This window comes from Netta rufina (genome assembly GCF_964035555.1).
Source record: "Netta rufina genome assembly, chromosome: 17".
Classification (NCBI taxonomy): Eukaryota; Metazoa; Chordata; class Aves; order Anseriformes; family Anatidae; genus Netta; species Netta rufina.
The window spans coordinates 1,728,997-1,744,734 of NC_140141.1; the positions used below are offsets into that span (position 1 = coordinate 1,728,997).

General features: G+C 38.9%; 1 protein-coding gene across 1 annotated transcript in view; it reads left to right on the top strand.

The window, feature by feature from the left end:
- Positions 1-3,114: 3,114 nt before the first annotated feature.
- GLT1D1 (glycosyltransferase 1 domain containing 1) overlaps positions 3,115-15,738 on the top strand; it is a gene marked incomplete at both ends in the record, with an annotated part of 64,987 nt that continues 52,363 nt past the window's right edge. Inside the window, 2 exons of the mRNA XM_084297500.1 lie at positions 3,115-3,182; positions 11,807-11,955. Coding sequence (XP_084153626.1) covers positions 3,115-3,182; positions 11,807-11,955 — 217 coding nt within the window. The remainder of the gene's footprint in view (positions 3,183-11,806; positions 11,956-15,738) is intronic.

A 15,738-nucleotide genomic window follows, 5' to 3' on the forward strand; every position in this document is an offset into this window, starting at 1 on the left:
ACAGATTGACATCATGTAGTTACACCCAACGTTTAGGTATGACTTAAAAGTTTTGGAACAGCATTGGTAATTGAGCAAGTAATGCTTGTAAAAGTAAATATATTCGTTTAATGATGGGTCTTTGTAAATAATATGTGCCATAAAAATGACTCATTAAATATATTTGCACTCTTAACTAGTTATATTTCGTGTCAAAGGGCAATGAGGAAAATGCAACTGGCTGTACGGAGATCTCTTTTTGTGAACTACTGTAACATGACAATCTAATCTAAAGCATTACATTTCAGGTTTGCCCTACTTAATACAGTACATCATATCAGCCATGTGACTACATCTTCTAGGGGGTCTAGTGGTACTTCCTAGAGGCTACAAAATAACTAAGTGCTCTGCATTATTGTGTGTTTCAATATATGCAATTATCACATTGTAGGTCCTTCATAATTTCCCTTAGCATAGGGTGAGATTTTATGTTGGCCCATCCAACAACTGCTAAAAGCACCTAGCAATGTAAAATAACATTTGAAATGTATGCTGTAAAATATTATTTAAATCCTCAAGTATTGACAAATTCTGACTCAAATTGAGAAGCTGCTGTTCTAACTTGAACATTCTGTCTTGAAGCAATAGTGGCTTTAAGAGGGATATTTTTAATTTTTCTCCAAACAAGAACATTTAGCTACAATATGTTTAAAACTTCTTCATTAAAATGCATGTACATGTTTTCAAAGATGCAACAAAACCTAATGCTGCAAAGACTTGTAGGTTAATTTTGTTAGTCAAAACCTATGCGACAAAAAAATGTATAGTAATAAACTGTTCAGACCTCTTTCACTATTTCTTTTATTTCCTCTTTATTTCCCAGATGACTGGTTGAGTTTCCTTACTTATCTCAGTTCTTTGGTGGAACAGACCTTGTCTGCTTTGATGTTTGTGTTTTTGTCTTTTTTGTGTTATACACTAAATGTGTTGGGTAGCTGTTGTCTGGTTTTTGAGCTTGTGGTTTTGTTTAAAAAAGAAAAAAGCTACGATGGCCAAGATCTTTGCAATTAGGTGGCTTATGGAGATTCATCACCACAGCTTCCTTTTTACCAATAGACGTGACTTTCTGAGTCACTCACATATCCTGCTTTGGTCTGTATAACTAGAAAATGCCCCTGTTTGGGTTACATGAGCTAATTTAGGCCAGTGGTACAGGGCTGCAAGAACACGGCAGGTGTGCTTCTTGTTTGGGACACACACTGCCAGCCTTTCTTGGTGCAGTACCCCTGGATGAACCACCTTGTGGGGGTGTGTTTCTTGGAACCAGAATGAAGGGGTGCTGATAATGGATATAGATCAGTAATGTGTCAGGAGACAAAAGGCAGCTGTGTGTCATGCTGTCAGTGTGATGGATTTGAGGTCTGCTGGACAGTGACAACAGGGCAGAGATGAATTTTATAGCAGGGATGGCTGGTGCTGGCCATCCAGCTGGAATCCTCGCCAGGTTGACAAAAACGCTCTGAATTTCAGTGGAGCTGGGATTTCATGCCAGAAATGCTTTCTAAAACAGTGATGAAAATGTAGCTTGGTGGAAGTGTAGCTTGGTCCTGCCTACCCTTAAATTAGCATTTGTGCTATTTTCAGCATTTATGCAAGACTTGGTGCTCTTAGCTTCTAAATAGAAGCCAACTTTTTTAGTTTGCATGAACATTAAAATGGTCTGAAGAGTATGTCATGCTGAATGATTTCCAGCTGAGCCTCAGTGAGATGCAGAGTTGAACATACCTCTGTAGCATGAAGGTCTTAGCAGAACCCAAGCCTGATTACCAAAATACTTAACAATTTGCCAAAGTATGGTAGGAAGAAAAAAAAAAAAAAAGTACATCTTTTGCTCTTCTAAACCTTCAATTCCAGAGTACCTGTCATCCTCAGAGATCCACAGAAAGCATATCAAGAACTATGATTTTTTAATTTATGAATTTTAAGAGCCTTTCTCCATAACTGGAGTATATTTTTTACCCACAACTAACATGGAGACTTGAAGAGTAACTGAAACCAAAATAAACAGGCACTGCAGTTTGTGGACCACTTCTTCTCTCATACAGCCTCAGGGTAATATTGGCATTGATGTGGCCCTGTGATAAATTACATCTGGGAAATGGTCATGGTTATAAGCATCCGAGCAAAAAAGTGAGCTTTCTGTTAGATCAATTCCTCTTTCTAGTCTATCTCATGGTCACAAGCATCCTGCATGTGCTCTCAATATTCTTAGAAAATACTAAATCAAGTTCAAGGCCATGGATATCTGCAGTCTGCCAGCTGGCCTCTGTCACTGTACCAAGGGACTCCCACCACTGGCCTCTCAGTTTTACTGCCTGTGCCCCACCCAGCCGCTCGCTGTGCTGGTTGTAATTGGAGTTTTGTCCTGAACACTTCCTTGATAGTTTGGGATCTAGTTTTCCTGGTCTGGGGTTCAGGCTCTTCCTTTGCCCCATCCATGGGGCAATGATGATCAGAGGGCTGGAACACCTCTCCTGTGGAGACAGTTGGGGTTATTTAGCTCAGAGAAGAGAAAGCTCTTGAGGGACACCTTTTTATCTGCCTTCTAATATCTAAAGGACCTGCAGGAACACTGGAGAGAGACTCTATTGGGGTGTGTAGTGATGGGACAAGGGGTAATGGCTTTAAACTAAAAGAAGGTAGATTTAGGTTAGATATAGAGCAGAAATTCTCTAGGAGGGTGGTGAGGCGCTGTCCCAGGCTGCCCAGAGAAGCCGTGGCTGCCTCATCCCTGGCAGTGCCCATGGCCAGGCTGGACAGGGCTGGGGGCCCCAAACCATTCTACACTTCCCTCTGTGCATCTGTAACCGGGTTCTGCCCGCTGTACCAACACTGCAGCTCCTCACCAGACCCTTCCCCCGGCCTTACAGCCTTCCTGACACTAAGCGCGGTTTTTAACCTGGGGGACCTGGAGACACAGCCACTCACAGCCCACCCGAGGGCCGCTGCCTCCTCAGGGACCGCCCGTGGCCCTGCCGGCCGTGCCGGCCGCTCCGCGCTGTTCCCGGGCCCGCCGGCAGGTGAGGGAGGCACCGACTGAGGTGGCTGCCGGCCGGCCTGACGGGAGATGCCGCTATGAGGCTGCTCTTGCTGGCGTGCCTCCGAGCGCAGACCGGCAACGCGACCACGGCGGACAGAATACAGTAAGAGTCCCGTGAGGGGACCGGGGGGGATCTCCCCCGATCCACCGCCTCCCCAACATCCCCCATCTGCCGGCGCTGTTCCCCGGCAAGGGGGGAGGCGGCGGCGGCCCCGCTCACGCCGAGCTGCCGCGGCCCTGGCGATGAGGGGGGAGCTCCAACGGGGGGTCATCCCCGGGGGTCCATCCAAGGGAAGCGCCATCCCCGGGGGTCCGGGTCCGCGGCCCGGTTCGGGGCCCGGCCGCCATTCGGTGCCCGCCGGCGGCGCACGGAGGTGGCGTCTCCCACTTCAGCCGCGTGGATGGCGGCCGCCGGGGGTGTGTGAGGGGGCGGCGGCCAGGCGCCCAGCGGCGGCTCCGCGGGCCCTGCTCCGGCGGTGCCGAGGGGAGATCCGCCGCCCTCCGGGGAGCCGGGGATTTGCCGGGTGAGGGGCCCGGGGAGGCACAGCCGCGCTGGCGTGAGGGGCTCCTGGAGAGGGGCTGGGGCACGGGGAGGCTTCGCTGCTGCTCTGCCCTACAGCAGGGGAGTAAGGGAGAGGGGGAGCGGAGGGAGTGCCCCCCGGCCACTTATATATATATATATATATGTAAGATTACTATGTGTATATATATATATATATATATATATATATATATATATCAAACAAGTTCAGCTCAAGGCAGTCTGTTGGCGGTTATCCCAGCTTGAAAGCCCAGAGCAGAGATGCCCTCACCAGCGTCACTGCTGGCCCCTTGCACAACCCAGTTAGTCAGTGGTTAGTCAGTGGTGCAGCGGATTACCAAGGGCTGCCCGTGTTGGGAAATACCCAGAATTAGATGACAAGTAAACGTGAAGAGCGGTAGCTTCTGAGGGTTCTGAAATGAGGGTCCATGCAGGAGTTCTCCTAGGGCAGCACTTCTGCAAGAGCCATTGCCGTTACTTCCTTGCTGGGGGGCTCTGTGACATGCAGCTCCCATGGGAATTACAAACATGAATCTATAGTGCTTTGAAATTGTTTGGACTAACAGTGGTGCATAGAGACACAACATTCGTATTTTTTTTCCATGAAATATGGAAAAAGTATGTGGGTGAAGGCATTTTTAAATACTTAGATATGCATTTAAGCTTTTTATGTGTTAAAAAAGAATTCCCATAAAAACATATTTTGTCCTCTTGAGACAGGCTTCTAGTTTGTTATCCACGATTTAGCTGTTTTTCTTAGTATGAGCCTCTCAGAACACCCTCTGCTATTACACATTTTCCTTGACCCTTTCTCTGTGTATTATCACATTTCACTGTTATGCATAGAAACAGTTGGTTGACAATGTTTAAGTTTTCACTCTAGTTAGGTAATATCAAGTTCAATCTTAGATTTGTGCAGGGCTACCGTATTGTGTAAGATAGTGGTGAAATGTACCTTCTTTGCATCTGTCACACAGGCATTGAAGTTATAAAGCAGATGGAGAATAAAGACCAGAGAAGGCTGAAGTCTGTATTTTAAAAGAATAATTGCTAATAAAATACTTAGATGAATACATTCTTATGTTCTTAATACACATTTCGTACATGTACGTGTCGTCATAGAGTTCATTTGTTGTAGTTTGTGGGGCATTCTTAATTTATGTAACTCTCATCTTTTGCTCTCACTGGATAAAACAAGGCTAGTTATTTTTGGGGTAGACTATGTTCATTCTTCCTCCATAAGATTATTTCTTCTACCTTTACAAATTAAGTATTCACATACTTTCAACTTCTACTTCAACTTTGATGAAAGTCCAACAAACATCTAGTCTGTGGAGCAGTTTAGAGGTAATCTAGTAAACAGCTGGTTCTGCATTATTTCAGGTTAAACCAAGCATGAGTAAGCCAGTCAAACAAATGCCTGCGTATTATTTCAAATATGGTCTTTTAAATAAACCAGGATTGATCATAATCATCTGAACATACTGCATCAAGACACAGTGGTTTAGCAAGGGGCCATTACTGGAGTTTCAGTAATCAGTAACTAATGTGTGTTAGTACAAAAGAGAGAATAGGCTTGGTGAGACAGAACAGCACAGCTGACAGATGGTTTAACATACTACCATGTTAACACAATCATTTGCAGCTACATGAACGCATCTGCAGTATCTGTGCAGAGTACACCAATTTGCTTTAGCATCCTAATGCTAATAGACACACCTTACACAAAATGGATGCCGCTTTCTCATGTGCATAGACCTTCAAACAGAAAGAAAGTCATGAATGAGAAGTTAATTTAATTCATGTTCAAAATAAAGGTAGGTAAAGAATTCTAACAGAAATAGTCTTTGAGAATTAGTAACTTATGTCATGTTCAATTGCTATCTTATCACTTAACATAAATGTTATTTATAGTAGTAATATAAAGAAGCCCATTTAGGAAAAAAAAATCTGATCAGGAAAAGAAGTGAAGAGTATTAGCTAGCAATAAAATCTGAATTCCTCACTAAAAGGCTGCTCAAGTGACAGCTATCAGTAAATCCATGTCACATAGATACTTGTACCTAAAACTGGTTTTCTTAAGACTTTACTTTTTTAAAAAATATCTACACGTATGACCAAATGCTGATCGAACTAATTTGCCATACTAAGGTTAAGTTTATATAGTCACCTTTGTAGCATACATGTTAATACACTAAGAATAAATACTCAGATTAATATTTTTCTTCACTTGTTTCTGTATGCATACTTACGAAATTATTTGTTCAATCTATTTTTTTTTTTTTTATATTGAACTATGGTAACTTTCAGTTGAGTATACATGAAACAATGAAGTTGCCTCCGGGTTGGACACTTGCCAGTGTAGGTTAATTTTATGGCATAATATCACTGAGTATACTATGTTTATGATGTCACAGCTGTTTCTGTAACTGCTTCATCTTTTCATAAATAATATATTCATTTCCTGAGCTTAAAGTAGCTGGTGACAAAGAAACCAAAATCTAATTTGGCTAGAAATCAGTTCACTAAAAGAAGTGATATAATGCAGGTGCTATGAGCTTTGTTTGTATTAGACTGCATAATCTTTAATTGCCTTGAGAAAACTGAGCAGTGGGTAGAGAATGAAACACAACGCAAAAGTCTTTGGTTGGGCTGCCATTCTTCAGTCCTAGCAATGAGATCAAAAAGGGTGTTAGGAAAGAAAAAATACATCTTCTGTGTCCCTTGAAATGTTCTATTAATCATTTATTACTTTATAGTGATGGGGAATAGAAATCTTGAATTAATTGGTTAATTAAAAACATTTGGAGGAAGTATTTTGTCAATACATAAATGTCTTTTTGGAGAGGAAGAGATTGTTTCAGTTTGAAATGGGACAGTTTAAATAGCTGTTTTGTAAATCTCCAGATAATCAACTGCAAGAGAATTAAACCCACAAATTCAACAATGCATGGCTTATTGCTCCTCTTTGCAATATTTTTCAGCACTGGACTTTAAGGTGTACTAAGTAAGTTTGTGGATGACACTAAATTGGGAAGAGTGGTTATTAACTGTTTCAAGGGTCAAGAGGCCTTGGAGAGAGATTTTGACAAATTAGAGGACCAGGCAATCACCAAGTATATGAAGTTTAACAAGAGCAAGTGCTGGATTCTGCACCTGGGAAGGGGCAATGCTGGATATATGTACAGACTGAGGGACCAGAGGCTGGAGAGCAGCCCCGCGGAAAGGGATTTGGGGGTTCTGGTCAATGGCAAGTTGAGTGTGAGTCAGAAGTATGCCTTGGCAGCCAAGAGAGCCAGCTGTACCCAGGGGTGCATCAGACACGGCACTGCTGGCCTGTCAAGGGAATACATTGTCCTGCTCAGCTCTGTGCTGGTGCAGCCGCACCTCAAGTTCTGTGTGTGGTTTTGGCACCACAGTATATGAAGAACATAAAACTTTTTGAGAGTGTCCAAACGAGGGCTATAAAGATAGTGATGTGTCTGGAGGGCAAGACACATGAGGAGCAGCTGAGGTCTCTTGGTTTGCTCAGCCCCAAGCAGAGCAGGCTGAGGGGAGGCCTCATGGTGGCTTGCAGCTCCCTCACAAGGGGAGCGGAGGGGCAGGCACTGAGCTCTGCTCTTGGGGACAGCGACAGGACCCGGCGGAATTGCATGGAGGTGGGACAGGGGAGGGTCAAGCTGGGTGTTAGGGAAAGGTTCTTCACTGACGGAGCGGGTGGCACTGGAACAGGCTCCCCAGGGATGTGGTCACGGCACCAAGCCTGCCGGAGTTCAAGAAGCATTTGGACAGTGCTCTCAGACACAGGGTCTGATTTTCAGGTGGTCCCATGTAGAACCAGAAGATGGACTCCATGATCCTGGTGGGTCCCTTCCAAGTCAGGATATTCTATGATTTATTGGAGTAATTCTGATCCACAACTTTATTTCTATTTAGTCTTACCCTATCTGCCACCAGTAAAATCACACAGAAAAGCACTCATACAGGAGGATATGCTCTTCTCTTCAGGACACCTTCTTCTAAGAGGTCTTTTACCAACATATGTCAGTTTGCACAGGTGCTAGTAAATTTCTGCTGTTTGTGTAGCCATTCCAAGAAAAGGACAGCTGCAAAAGGCAAGCAGTCATCCTCTACCTTGGGATCTGATACTCAATTATTTGTATGGCCTGGTCTTGATGTACACTGCATCCCAAATGTTTTGCATGACTAGACCTATTTATAAGGCAGGATTAAATCTTGTAGAGTTAGTTTGTCCTTCCAAAGGACAATTACTGATTTCAGAATGTAGGGACAGAGGCAATATCAATCCGTTTTTAATTTCTGTTCTTATTCACAGTGGATTTTCTTCATGCTTCATTCCAGCCAACACAAATTGTCTGTGATATTTAAAGAAGTTACTTTAAGAGCTATAAAAAAATCCGTACAATTTGCAAAGGAAACAGAGAATATCAAGTAGGGTTTCAAGTCTTGTAAATCCACCAGTTTCAGTGGGAATAGTGAGTATTTGGCTGTGGCCAAGTTTCAGAAAAGGCACTGGAAGTCACTCTGCTAACTTATTAAATTTTGGATCATGTTGTATAGATTTAAGAATAGTTCATGCATAGCTGCTTTACAGAATAGGCAGCCTAGGGAAAGAGGTAATTAATATTTTTGGAGGAAGCCTACTGTGTACTGTTCAGAAAATGTCAGTGCATCTACGTACCAGAAACATTTTGAAAATCAAACGTTCTTTGTCTGTAAGTAATTCCATTAAAATATTGGAAAATTAGAACATAAGGTTTCTGAGAGGAGATGTCAGAAAATAAAAAATAGTTTGAAAACTACTTTATCTTAGAAGTAAGCATACTTGTAACTCATTTGTATTTTAGCGTCAGCCATGCCGTGTTTGGAGCTGCAGAAGAGTTTCTTCATATGAGGACCTGTGAACTGCAGCTTCTTCAGGAAAGAAGCCTTCTAAGTCAGCATAAGTGAGAAGTAGTGATCAATAATGTAGGAAAGAAAAAATGAAACATTGTAAAACATCACCTGGTGTTGGAGAAAACTGTTTTTCTGTAGAAGTCTTAAAAAAAGTGAAAACGTGTCAGTACAGGATTATACCTTTTATCAATATCCCTCTGCATACCCTATAGACCCAGAGCAGACACTCACATACTTATGTGTTGCTTATAAACCTCTTGATTTCCAAGGAGTGTAAAAAATAAAAGGAAAAAGGTGACTTCCCATAATACTAAAATGGGGTTGGGAAATATTTTATCCAGTATTTAAATGTACATAAATATCACAGTGTCGGCAGTGACAATTATCATCGTCTCTAAGAAATCATCTTTCAAGCTTATTACTGAATGACTGAAGTTTTCCCAGTTTGGTTACTTTCCAGCAAAACATGCCAAATTGGAATCTGACAGTCAACTCCATTTTAGAAATATTCTCCCCAAATAGTGAGTGCCATTGGCTTCCATGAGTCTTTCAGTAGGAAGGAAAGATGAAAAAGCAAGGCAAAATCTGTATCCAAGCAATAAACATTGGTAGTTAAGACACTTGGAAATAAACCTCATACAAAACTGTGATAGACGGAAAATGTAGCCTTGAAATTTGGCGTTTTCTGTCTTGTCTTAGATTCACAGACAGCAGGAGATGTGTTCATTTTTATTTTTCATGTAGAAAGTATTTGTTTATAAAATGGCAAAATAATGTGAATACACAGTTCCTAGGAGGAGAAAATATGGGTAATATATCTCTTGTGTCTTGGCTTGATTCAGGGACATCTGTGACTTCATAGGCAGACTGGCCTTCAAAAAAAAAATCCCTTGCAATAGCTTTACAGCACCCTCTTATCATGTTCCTTGATAACAACATATGTGTGAAAATCACAGTCTACATTTTTTTTTTTTTGGTTATAAAGATGAAATGCCATTTAAAAAACAGGAAAATATCACTGTAAATTTCAGTTCTTAAATAGTACCCCATAACTGGTTCTACATACATACATTTCCATATATGCATAATTTGAAGCTTCTCACTAATTATATTGAACTTAATGGTATGTTTATGGGATTAAGTTCTCTTCACATCTGGGAATTCTAATTATTCTGGGGAAAAAAAAACATATTTTTTTTTTTCTTAAGCCCTATGCAAATTCATTACATGCTCCTGAGTCATTATGCATAGGGGAAAAATGAAGTAAAAGAGATCATCCACAATTTCCGAGCACTGGAACACAGAAGGGAGTCCCTCTCTATTTACCACAGAAACAGCTGTCATTCAGCTGTGAGATTTGGAGCTGTGGAAACTGTGGAGGAAGGTCTCATTCCTAGTGAATAACAATAAAGAAGCTTTAGATCAAAATTCCCAGCTGAGTTTCTTGACTCCTGATATCCTGAGAGAGTTATTTTCAAATTAATTGTAATATGCAAACATATTGTTTTTACATGGTAGTGATTTATGGTAATTGGAATAGTGATGGGAAAAAAATATCTTTTAGAATATTTAATGAGTACCTGTGAACTTAGGGAACGCATGCACGAGCATCCCGAATATTTGCCCAAGAGATTTTTCTTCCCACAGCTGTGAGATTTGGGCATCATTATTTAGATATAAATTGAGAACCTCTTTCAAATGGCAAGCAGGTACTTGGTACAAGTGCATGGGACAACAGAAGTAAATAATTGCTCAACAGTGTAAATAAAGAGCTTGCAATCTGGCTGCATTTTATTATTTATTAGTGCTTATTATAATGTATTGGTCTTGTTTCAAACAGTGAAGTTAAAAGTAAAATGAGTTTCTTCGTTTCAAACAGTGAAGTTAAATGAGTTTCTCTGAAGAATAAGAAATTCAGTACCATATGTTATGCCGATGGAATTCTGTGTGATATAGTGCTAATACATTCCTTCCAAGGCCTCAAGACATTTTATAACATTTTTAGCACCAATTTCTGCAGTAATGACTAACTTCTGCAGGACAAAAAATTACATTCCTTGGAAGGATATGAAATGATCAAGAAAGAAAACAGCTGACGTTATCCAAGAAGCTACTGAGTTAGCAGGATTTTAATGCCAGAACAATTAATATGCTATGAGAAATAAATCAGCTGGAACAATATGTAATAAGCAGAAAACATTCTTGTGGTCTTTTTATAATACTCAAAACATAAACACTAGTTATTTGAAGCAATTTTATCTGTCAGCAGGTACAGTGTGCTAGTTTCTATCAAAACATGGATTTGCTTCTGTATGTATTTTGGCTGATGCCATTGGAAACACTGATAACTGATTCTGTTTTTTGTGGGAGGAATTATGAGCCTAGTGTGTAAAAGAAAAGACTAAACCAAAGCTCACTGAAATGCCTAAAGTAAAACTCACTTTAATCAATCAGTTTAATGGCTTTATCAGTCTTTGAAACAATTTTTAATATGAAGAACCAGTGCATATAAAGATGAATAGGTAAACTGACACAAGGAGAGGTGTGTTTTCTGTGTGCATGATTTTTTTTGTCAATTGAGATTGTTTAAAAGGACTGAAAGTTTTTGAGTAATCACTTTTGTGTTGTTTTTCTCTTAACTTCAGTTATCCCATGACTGTTTTACAAATGGGTAAACTAAGACAAGAAGCAATTAAACTCACAATCAAACAGAAAGAGAATACATTTTCAACTGTCCAGTTTAATTTATGTATTCATTTTTTGTATTTGCAAAGACTTTTTGCATTTTCTTGATTTTTTAATAGAATTATTTATCTGGACGTATTTCTGTTTTCTTTCAATTGGTGGCCTTTCTGCAGAACAAGGGTCTGAGGATGTCCAAGACCAAGGCTTACACACTTCATTCAAAATGAATCTTTTTAGCATCTTTAGAATCTTTTGAATAAAAGACTAATCCAGAAAGGTGCTGATCAGAGTTCATTTCCATTGATTTCCAAAGGTGGATTGACACATGGCAGGCTTGGGCCATAAAGTGGGTATAGACTATGGTGCTTGGCAGTGTGCACAATGGTGATGATAAAAATGTTTTCCAGGAAAACCCTCTGTTATAGCTCCATGATTGCTTGAATAAAGTTAGTGTAAACAAGACGAATGTAGGAATAAAAATTAAGAAAAAAACATTTTGATTAAGCATATTTAATAAAATGAAATGTGTGCAGAATTAACTTTTTTTTTCTTTTTCTCTTGTTCCATCTGTTCTGATAATGAAGGAGTCATCTACATGCTGCAGGTCATATCTGTGTTCTTAAAGATGTTTTCAGGTATGAAAGTCCAACTGAAATAGCAAATCTAACCTCTGCAGATAAGTTTGATGCAGCCCTGGCCATTCATCTTTATAAAGGAGGCAGACTTCTGCAAGGTAATTAATTCTTCTTCTATTTTGCAATAAAAATACTTCTTAATAAGGTACTGAGAAAGAAGAGAATGCATATAAACAGTTATAAATGACAATACATGCATAAACCCACACATAATGTAGTTATGCTATTTATTCACTTCAACAAATGTTCAGAAACACTGAAAATCGTTCTCTGTGGGAAATCTGATCCAGAGAGGAGGGGACTAAATAAATGTACTTTTAAAGCATTTAATGCATTTTGTAATTAAGTACTTTAAGTACATTAAGATAAGAGCATTATATTAACATTAAGATACTTTCAACAAATGTGCTTTTTCAGAGGACAATAGCTTGGCTAAGTATAGCTGAGGTCAAATAGAAAAAAAGCCGAGAGGCTAATTTGATTTTTCTGTTAAAAAATGAGTCAGGTTTTTTTTTGGACATGGAATAACTTTAGCTGACACGAGTTGTCATTCATGACAGCTAAACTGTAGGAGACAGGATGTTATCAGACAAATAATAGAGTTTTCTATGGTAACTGGCCATGTAGAACAAAATTTTAGCCTGCCATTAATGATGCACTAGAAGCACTTCCTGTCAAAATTATAGACACTGTCACCTACTGAAATTGCAAGTACGTATCCATTTTTGAGATGACATTCCAATTGTCCAAGTCTATTTACTTGTACAAAGGTACATAATTTGATACTTTCATCAGATTTCAGTATAAGTTGCATTGTGCTAGTTTTCAGACTTTGGAAGTCCCCTGGCAATTTATACTGGTGGGTTTTCAGAAAGCCTGAATTATTATGTCTAGTATGCTTGTGTATCTTTTGTTACAATGGAGCTCTGATTTCAGTAGGGATCCTAGAATACAAATGCAAAAATAATTCTGTGTGATGATCTCTTGCTACCCTGTGTATTAGGACTTCTCTTGTTGGAATACAGAAACAATTGCTTTTGTGACAAGACCTAGAGTTGTTTTGGAAGAACCTTATGGAAAGTATTAAAACTCTCTCTTTTTTTCTGAGGAACAAAAAATAAAGTTGAGTTGTAAATGTTTATAGTAAAACTTCTTTGTGGTTTTGATTTGCATAGCATCACCTGAACACTGTTGCTATTAGATTTTCAAAATCCCAAATAACCTGCAAGGCTTGATACCTGAATGACTTATAAAAGCTTACTAATTTAAATAAATCAGAGACACACTGTTCCTAAAACCATCTGCAATAACTGAAAGAAAGATAAAATGGAAGTATCTGAAAAGAAAGACAGTAAATAATAAGATTGCTGGGATGATCCTAGTCAAAGTGCTTGCAATTTTTTTGGAGGAGAAAAGTGATTCATAAGACATTCCTGATTCTGGTAACAACTACATGTATTCTTCTCATATACTTTATTAAGAAATATTTAAGAAATTTAGTTATTGCAGTCGTACTACTATTAGTAAATCTTTTGGGCCCTATCACAAAAACATTGTCAACATGATTGGGGATGTAAAACCAGCACATATATAATAGATAACAGAATAATTATTTTGTTTTTTACTTATTAGAAAGGCAATATATATATTTGTTCAAGTATTACAGAAAAGTCAGTCTTCTGAGGACTAGTGCTGTGGTGTTTTGACAGTGCACTTTAATTCTCTTTACCCACAAATATTAGAGTATTACAACTATTTAGAAATGTCAAGTCTTTAAGTAGCCAGAATGGCAAATAGTCTGTCTTTCTTTCTTTTTCTTTCTTTCTTTCTTTCTTTTTCTTTCTTTCTTTCTTTCTTTCTTTCTTTCTTTCTTTCTTTCTTTCTTTCTTTCTTTCTTTCTTTCTTTCTTTCTTTCTTTCTTTCTTTCTTTCTTTCTTTCTTTCTTTCCTTTCTTTCTTTCTTTCTTTCTTTCTTTCTCTCTCTCTCTCTCTCTCTCTCTCTCTTTCTCTCTTTCTCTCTTTCTCTCTTTCTCTTTCTTTCTTTCTCTTTCCTTCCTTCCTTCCTTCCTTCCTTCCTTCCTTCCTTCCTTCCTTCCTTCCTTCCTTCCTTCCTTCCTTCCTTCCTTCCTTCCTTCCTTCCTTCCTTTTTTTTTTTTCATTAAGTAATGAGTAAATTACCAATGCTGAAATGGGAAACCACAAAAAACAAACAACGAAACACCAAAATGATCCAACATTTATTTAAATATAAATCCTCATCGTACAGCTCACTTAATTTTCAAATATAAATGTGAAATGTATAGTAAGTTTTAATCTTTATTAACATATTTTGTTTCTTATTTGCTTTAAGCTTTCCTCATCTGCTTGTTTTTAACCATGAATTTTAATTATGAGAATTCACTGCTTTTAAACTGATTATTTTTATCCTTTAAGACCGATGGTAGCTATAGAAAGCGTCAGCAATAATTTTCATGGCCACGAACATTCAAGGCCAGTTATATTATTTCTCAAATGCAAGGATCTCCATCAGCACAGTATCTCCCGATGCCCTGCTTATTGGTCCAGTGCAAAGATGGCAGTGATATGTACGGAGTCGTCAATACCCCTCCACTTCCATCACATAGCAAAAACAAGAAAACAAAGCCTATTTTCTGTCTTTCTTGATACACGGTCGGTGGTGGAAGTACTGCCTAATGACTGATTCTTGTTCACAGTCAGAAGAAAACTTTGGCTTCATGTGTTACAGCTAACAGAATTCTGCAAAACTATCATCATCACCTTGATGAGTTTTTTAGGATCTTACTAGAGGCTGTTTCTTTTGCAAAACTGCAGTACCATTTGTCTGGAATTTAAAACCATGTTCTTCATGTAGTAATTAGCCACCCTCAGGTTGTTATTTGTTAGCTTAATGCGGTGTAAAACTGACCACTAAATCGTTTTCAGTGCTGAAACAGTCAAAAGTAAGCATTATTGACTGCCATCTTGGTTAGTTTAAGGGAAGAACACTTCTGCAACTTGTCACTTACTAAAAATAGCCTGATGTCAGGAAAACAAATACTATTATAAAAGAATCTTAAATTACTGTTGGCTTTTGTATTTTCATCTAAATAGTCTTTGGCCTTTTCCATGTAAAGCTTACTGCTGTTAGCAAAGAAGTGCTACACTACCCTGTTTTGATGGTTTTACTTGTATTCAGATATGAATTTATTTTCATGCAATGTATCAAAACTAGGCTTTTAACACAGTGCACACACCACTGGGATATCTGTACTTTTTCTGACACTCTAAAATTTGAATTTTGATAAGGTCTTGTGCACAGACCTTCCCCAGTCAACATAACTTCCTTTGCTCTTACTGTTCCACTGTTGGCATCTTAAGGCACTTTCCAGAACTTGGGTCATCACTGAAGGTCTTAGAGCAACCACTTATAAACACAGACCTATCTTTTGGGATGTAATTAAGCAAAACAGTGGTTTTGCTGGAGGTAGACTGCCTTATTTAAATGAGTGACTTTTTCCAATGGTATGGCTCTACCTACGTATATTGTAGACGTGAAATTGGCCACCCAAACCATTATATTGGAATTCTTGGGAGGACACGATTGACAATGATTGACTGAAGCTAGATACCTGGAACCAAACTTTAACGTACTGTATCTTATTAAAATGTGAATGCCATTTAAAACATTATACTGTTTGGTGGTCTGCCAAAGGTAAGAAGTAATTGTTTTTACTAAGTACAGACAAAGCCAAAGAAAATCTCATAGCTGCAAAACAGATTGACTTGCTGAGAAAGTGCCTTCTTATTGTATGTTTCTTTTCACTTCCAAAACCCTAAAAATTCATGTTTCTTCAGGTTTCATTTTCAAAGGCTTTTGCTTAT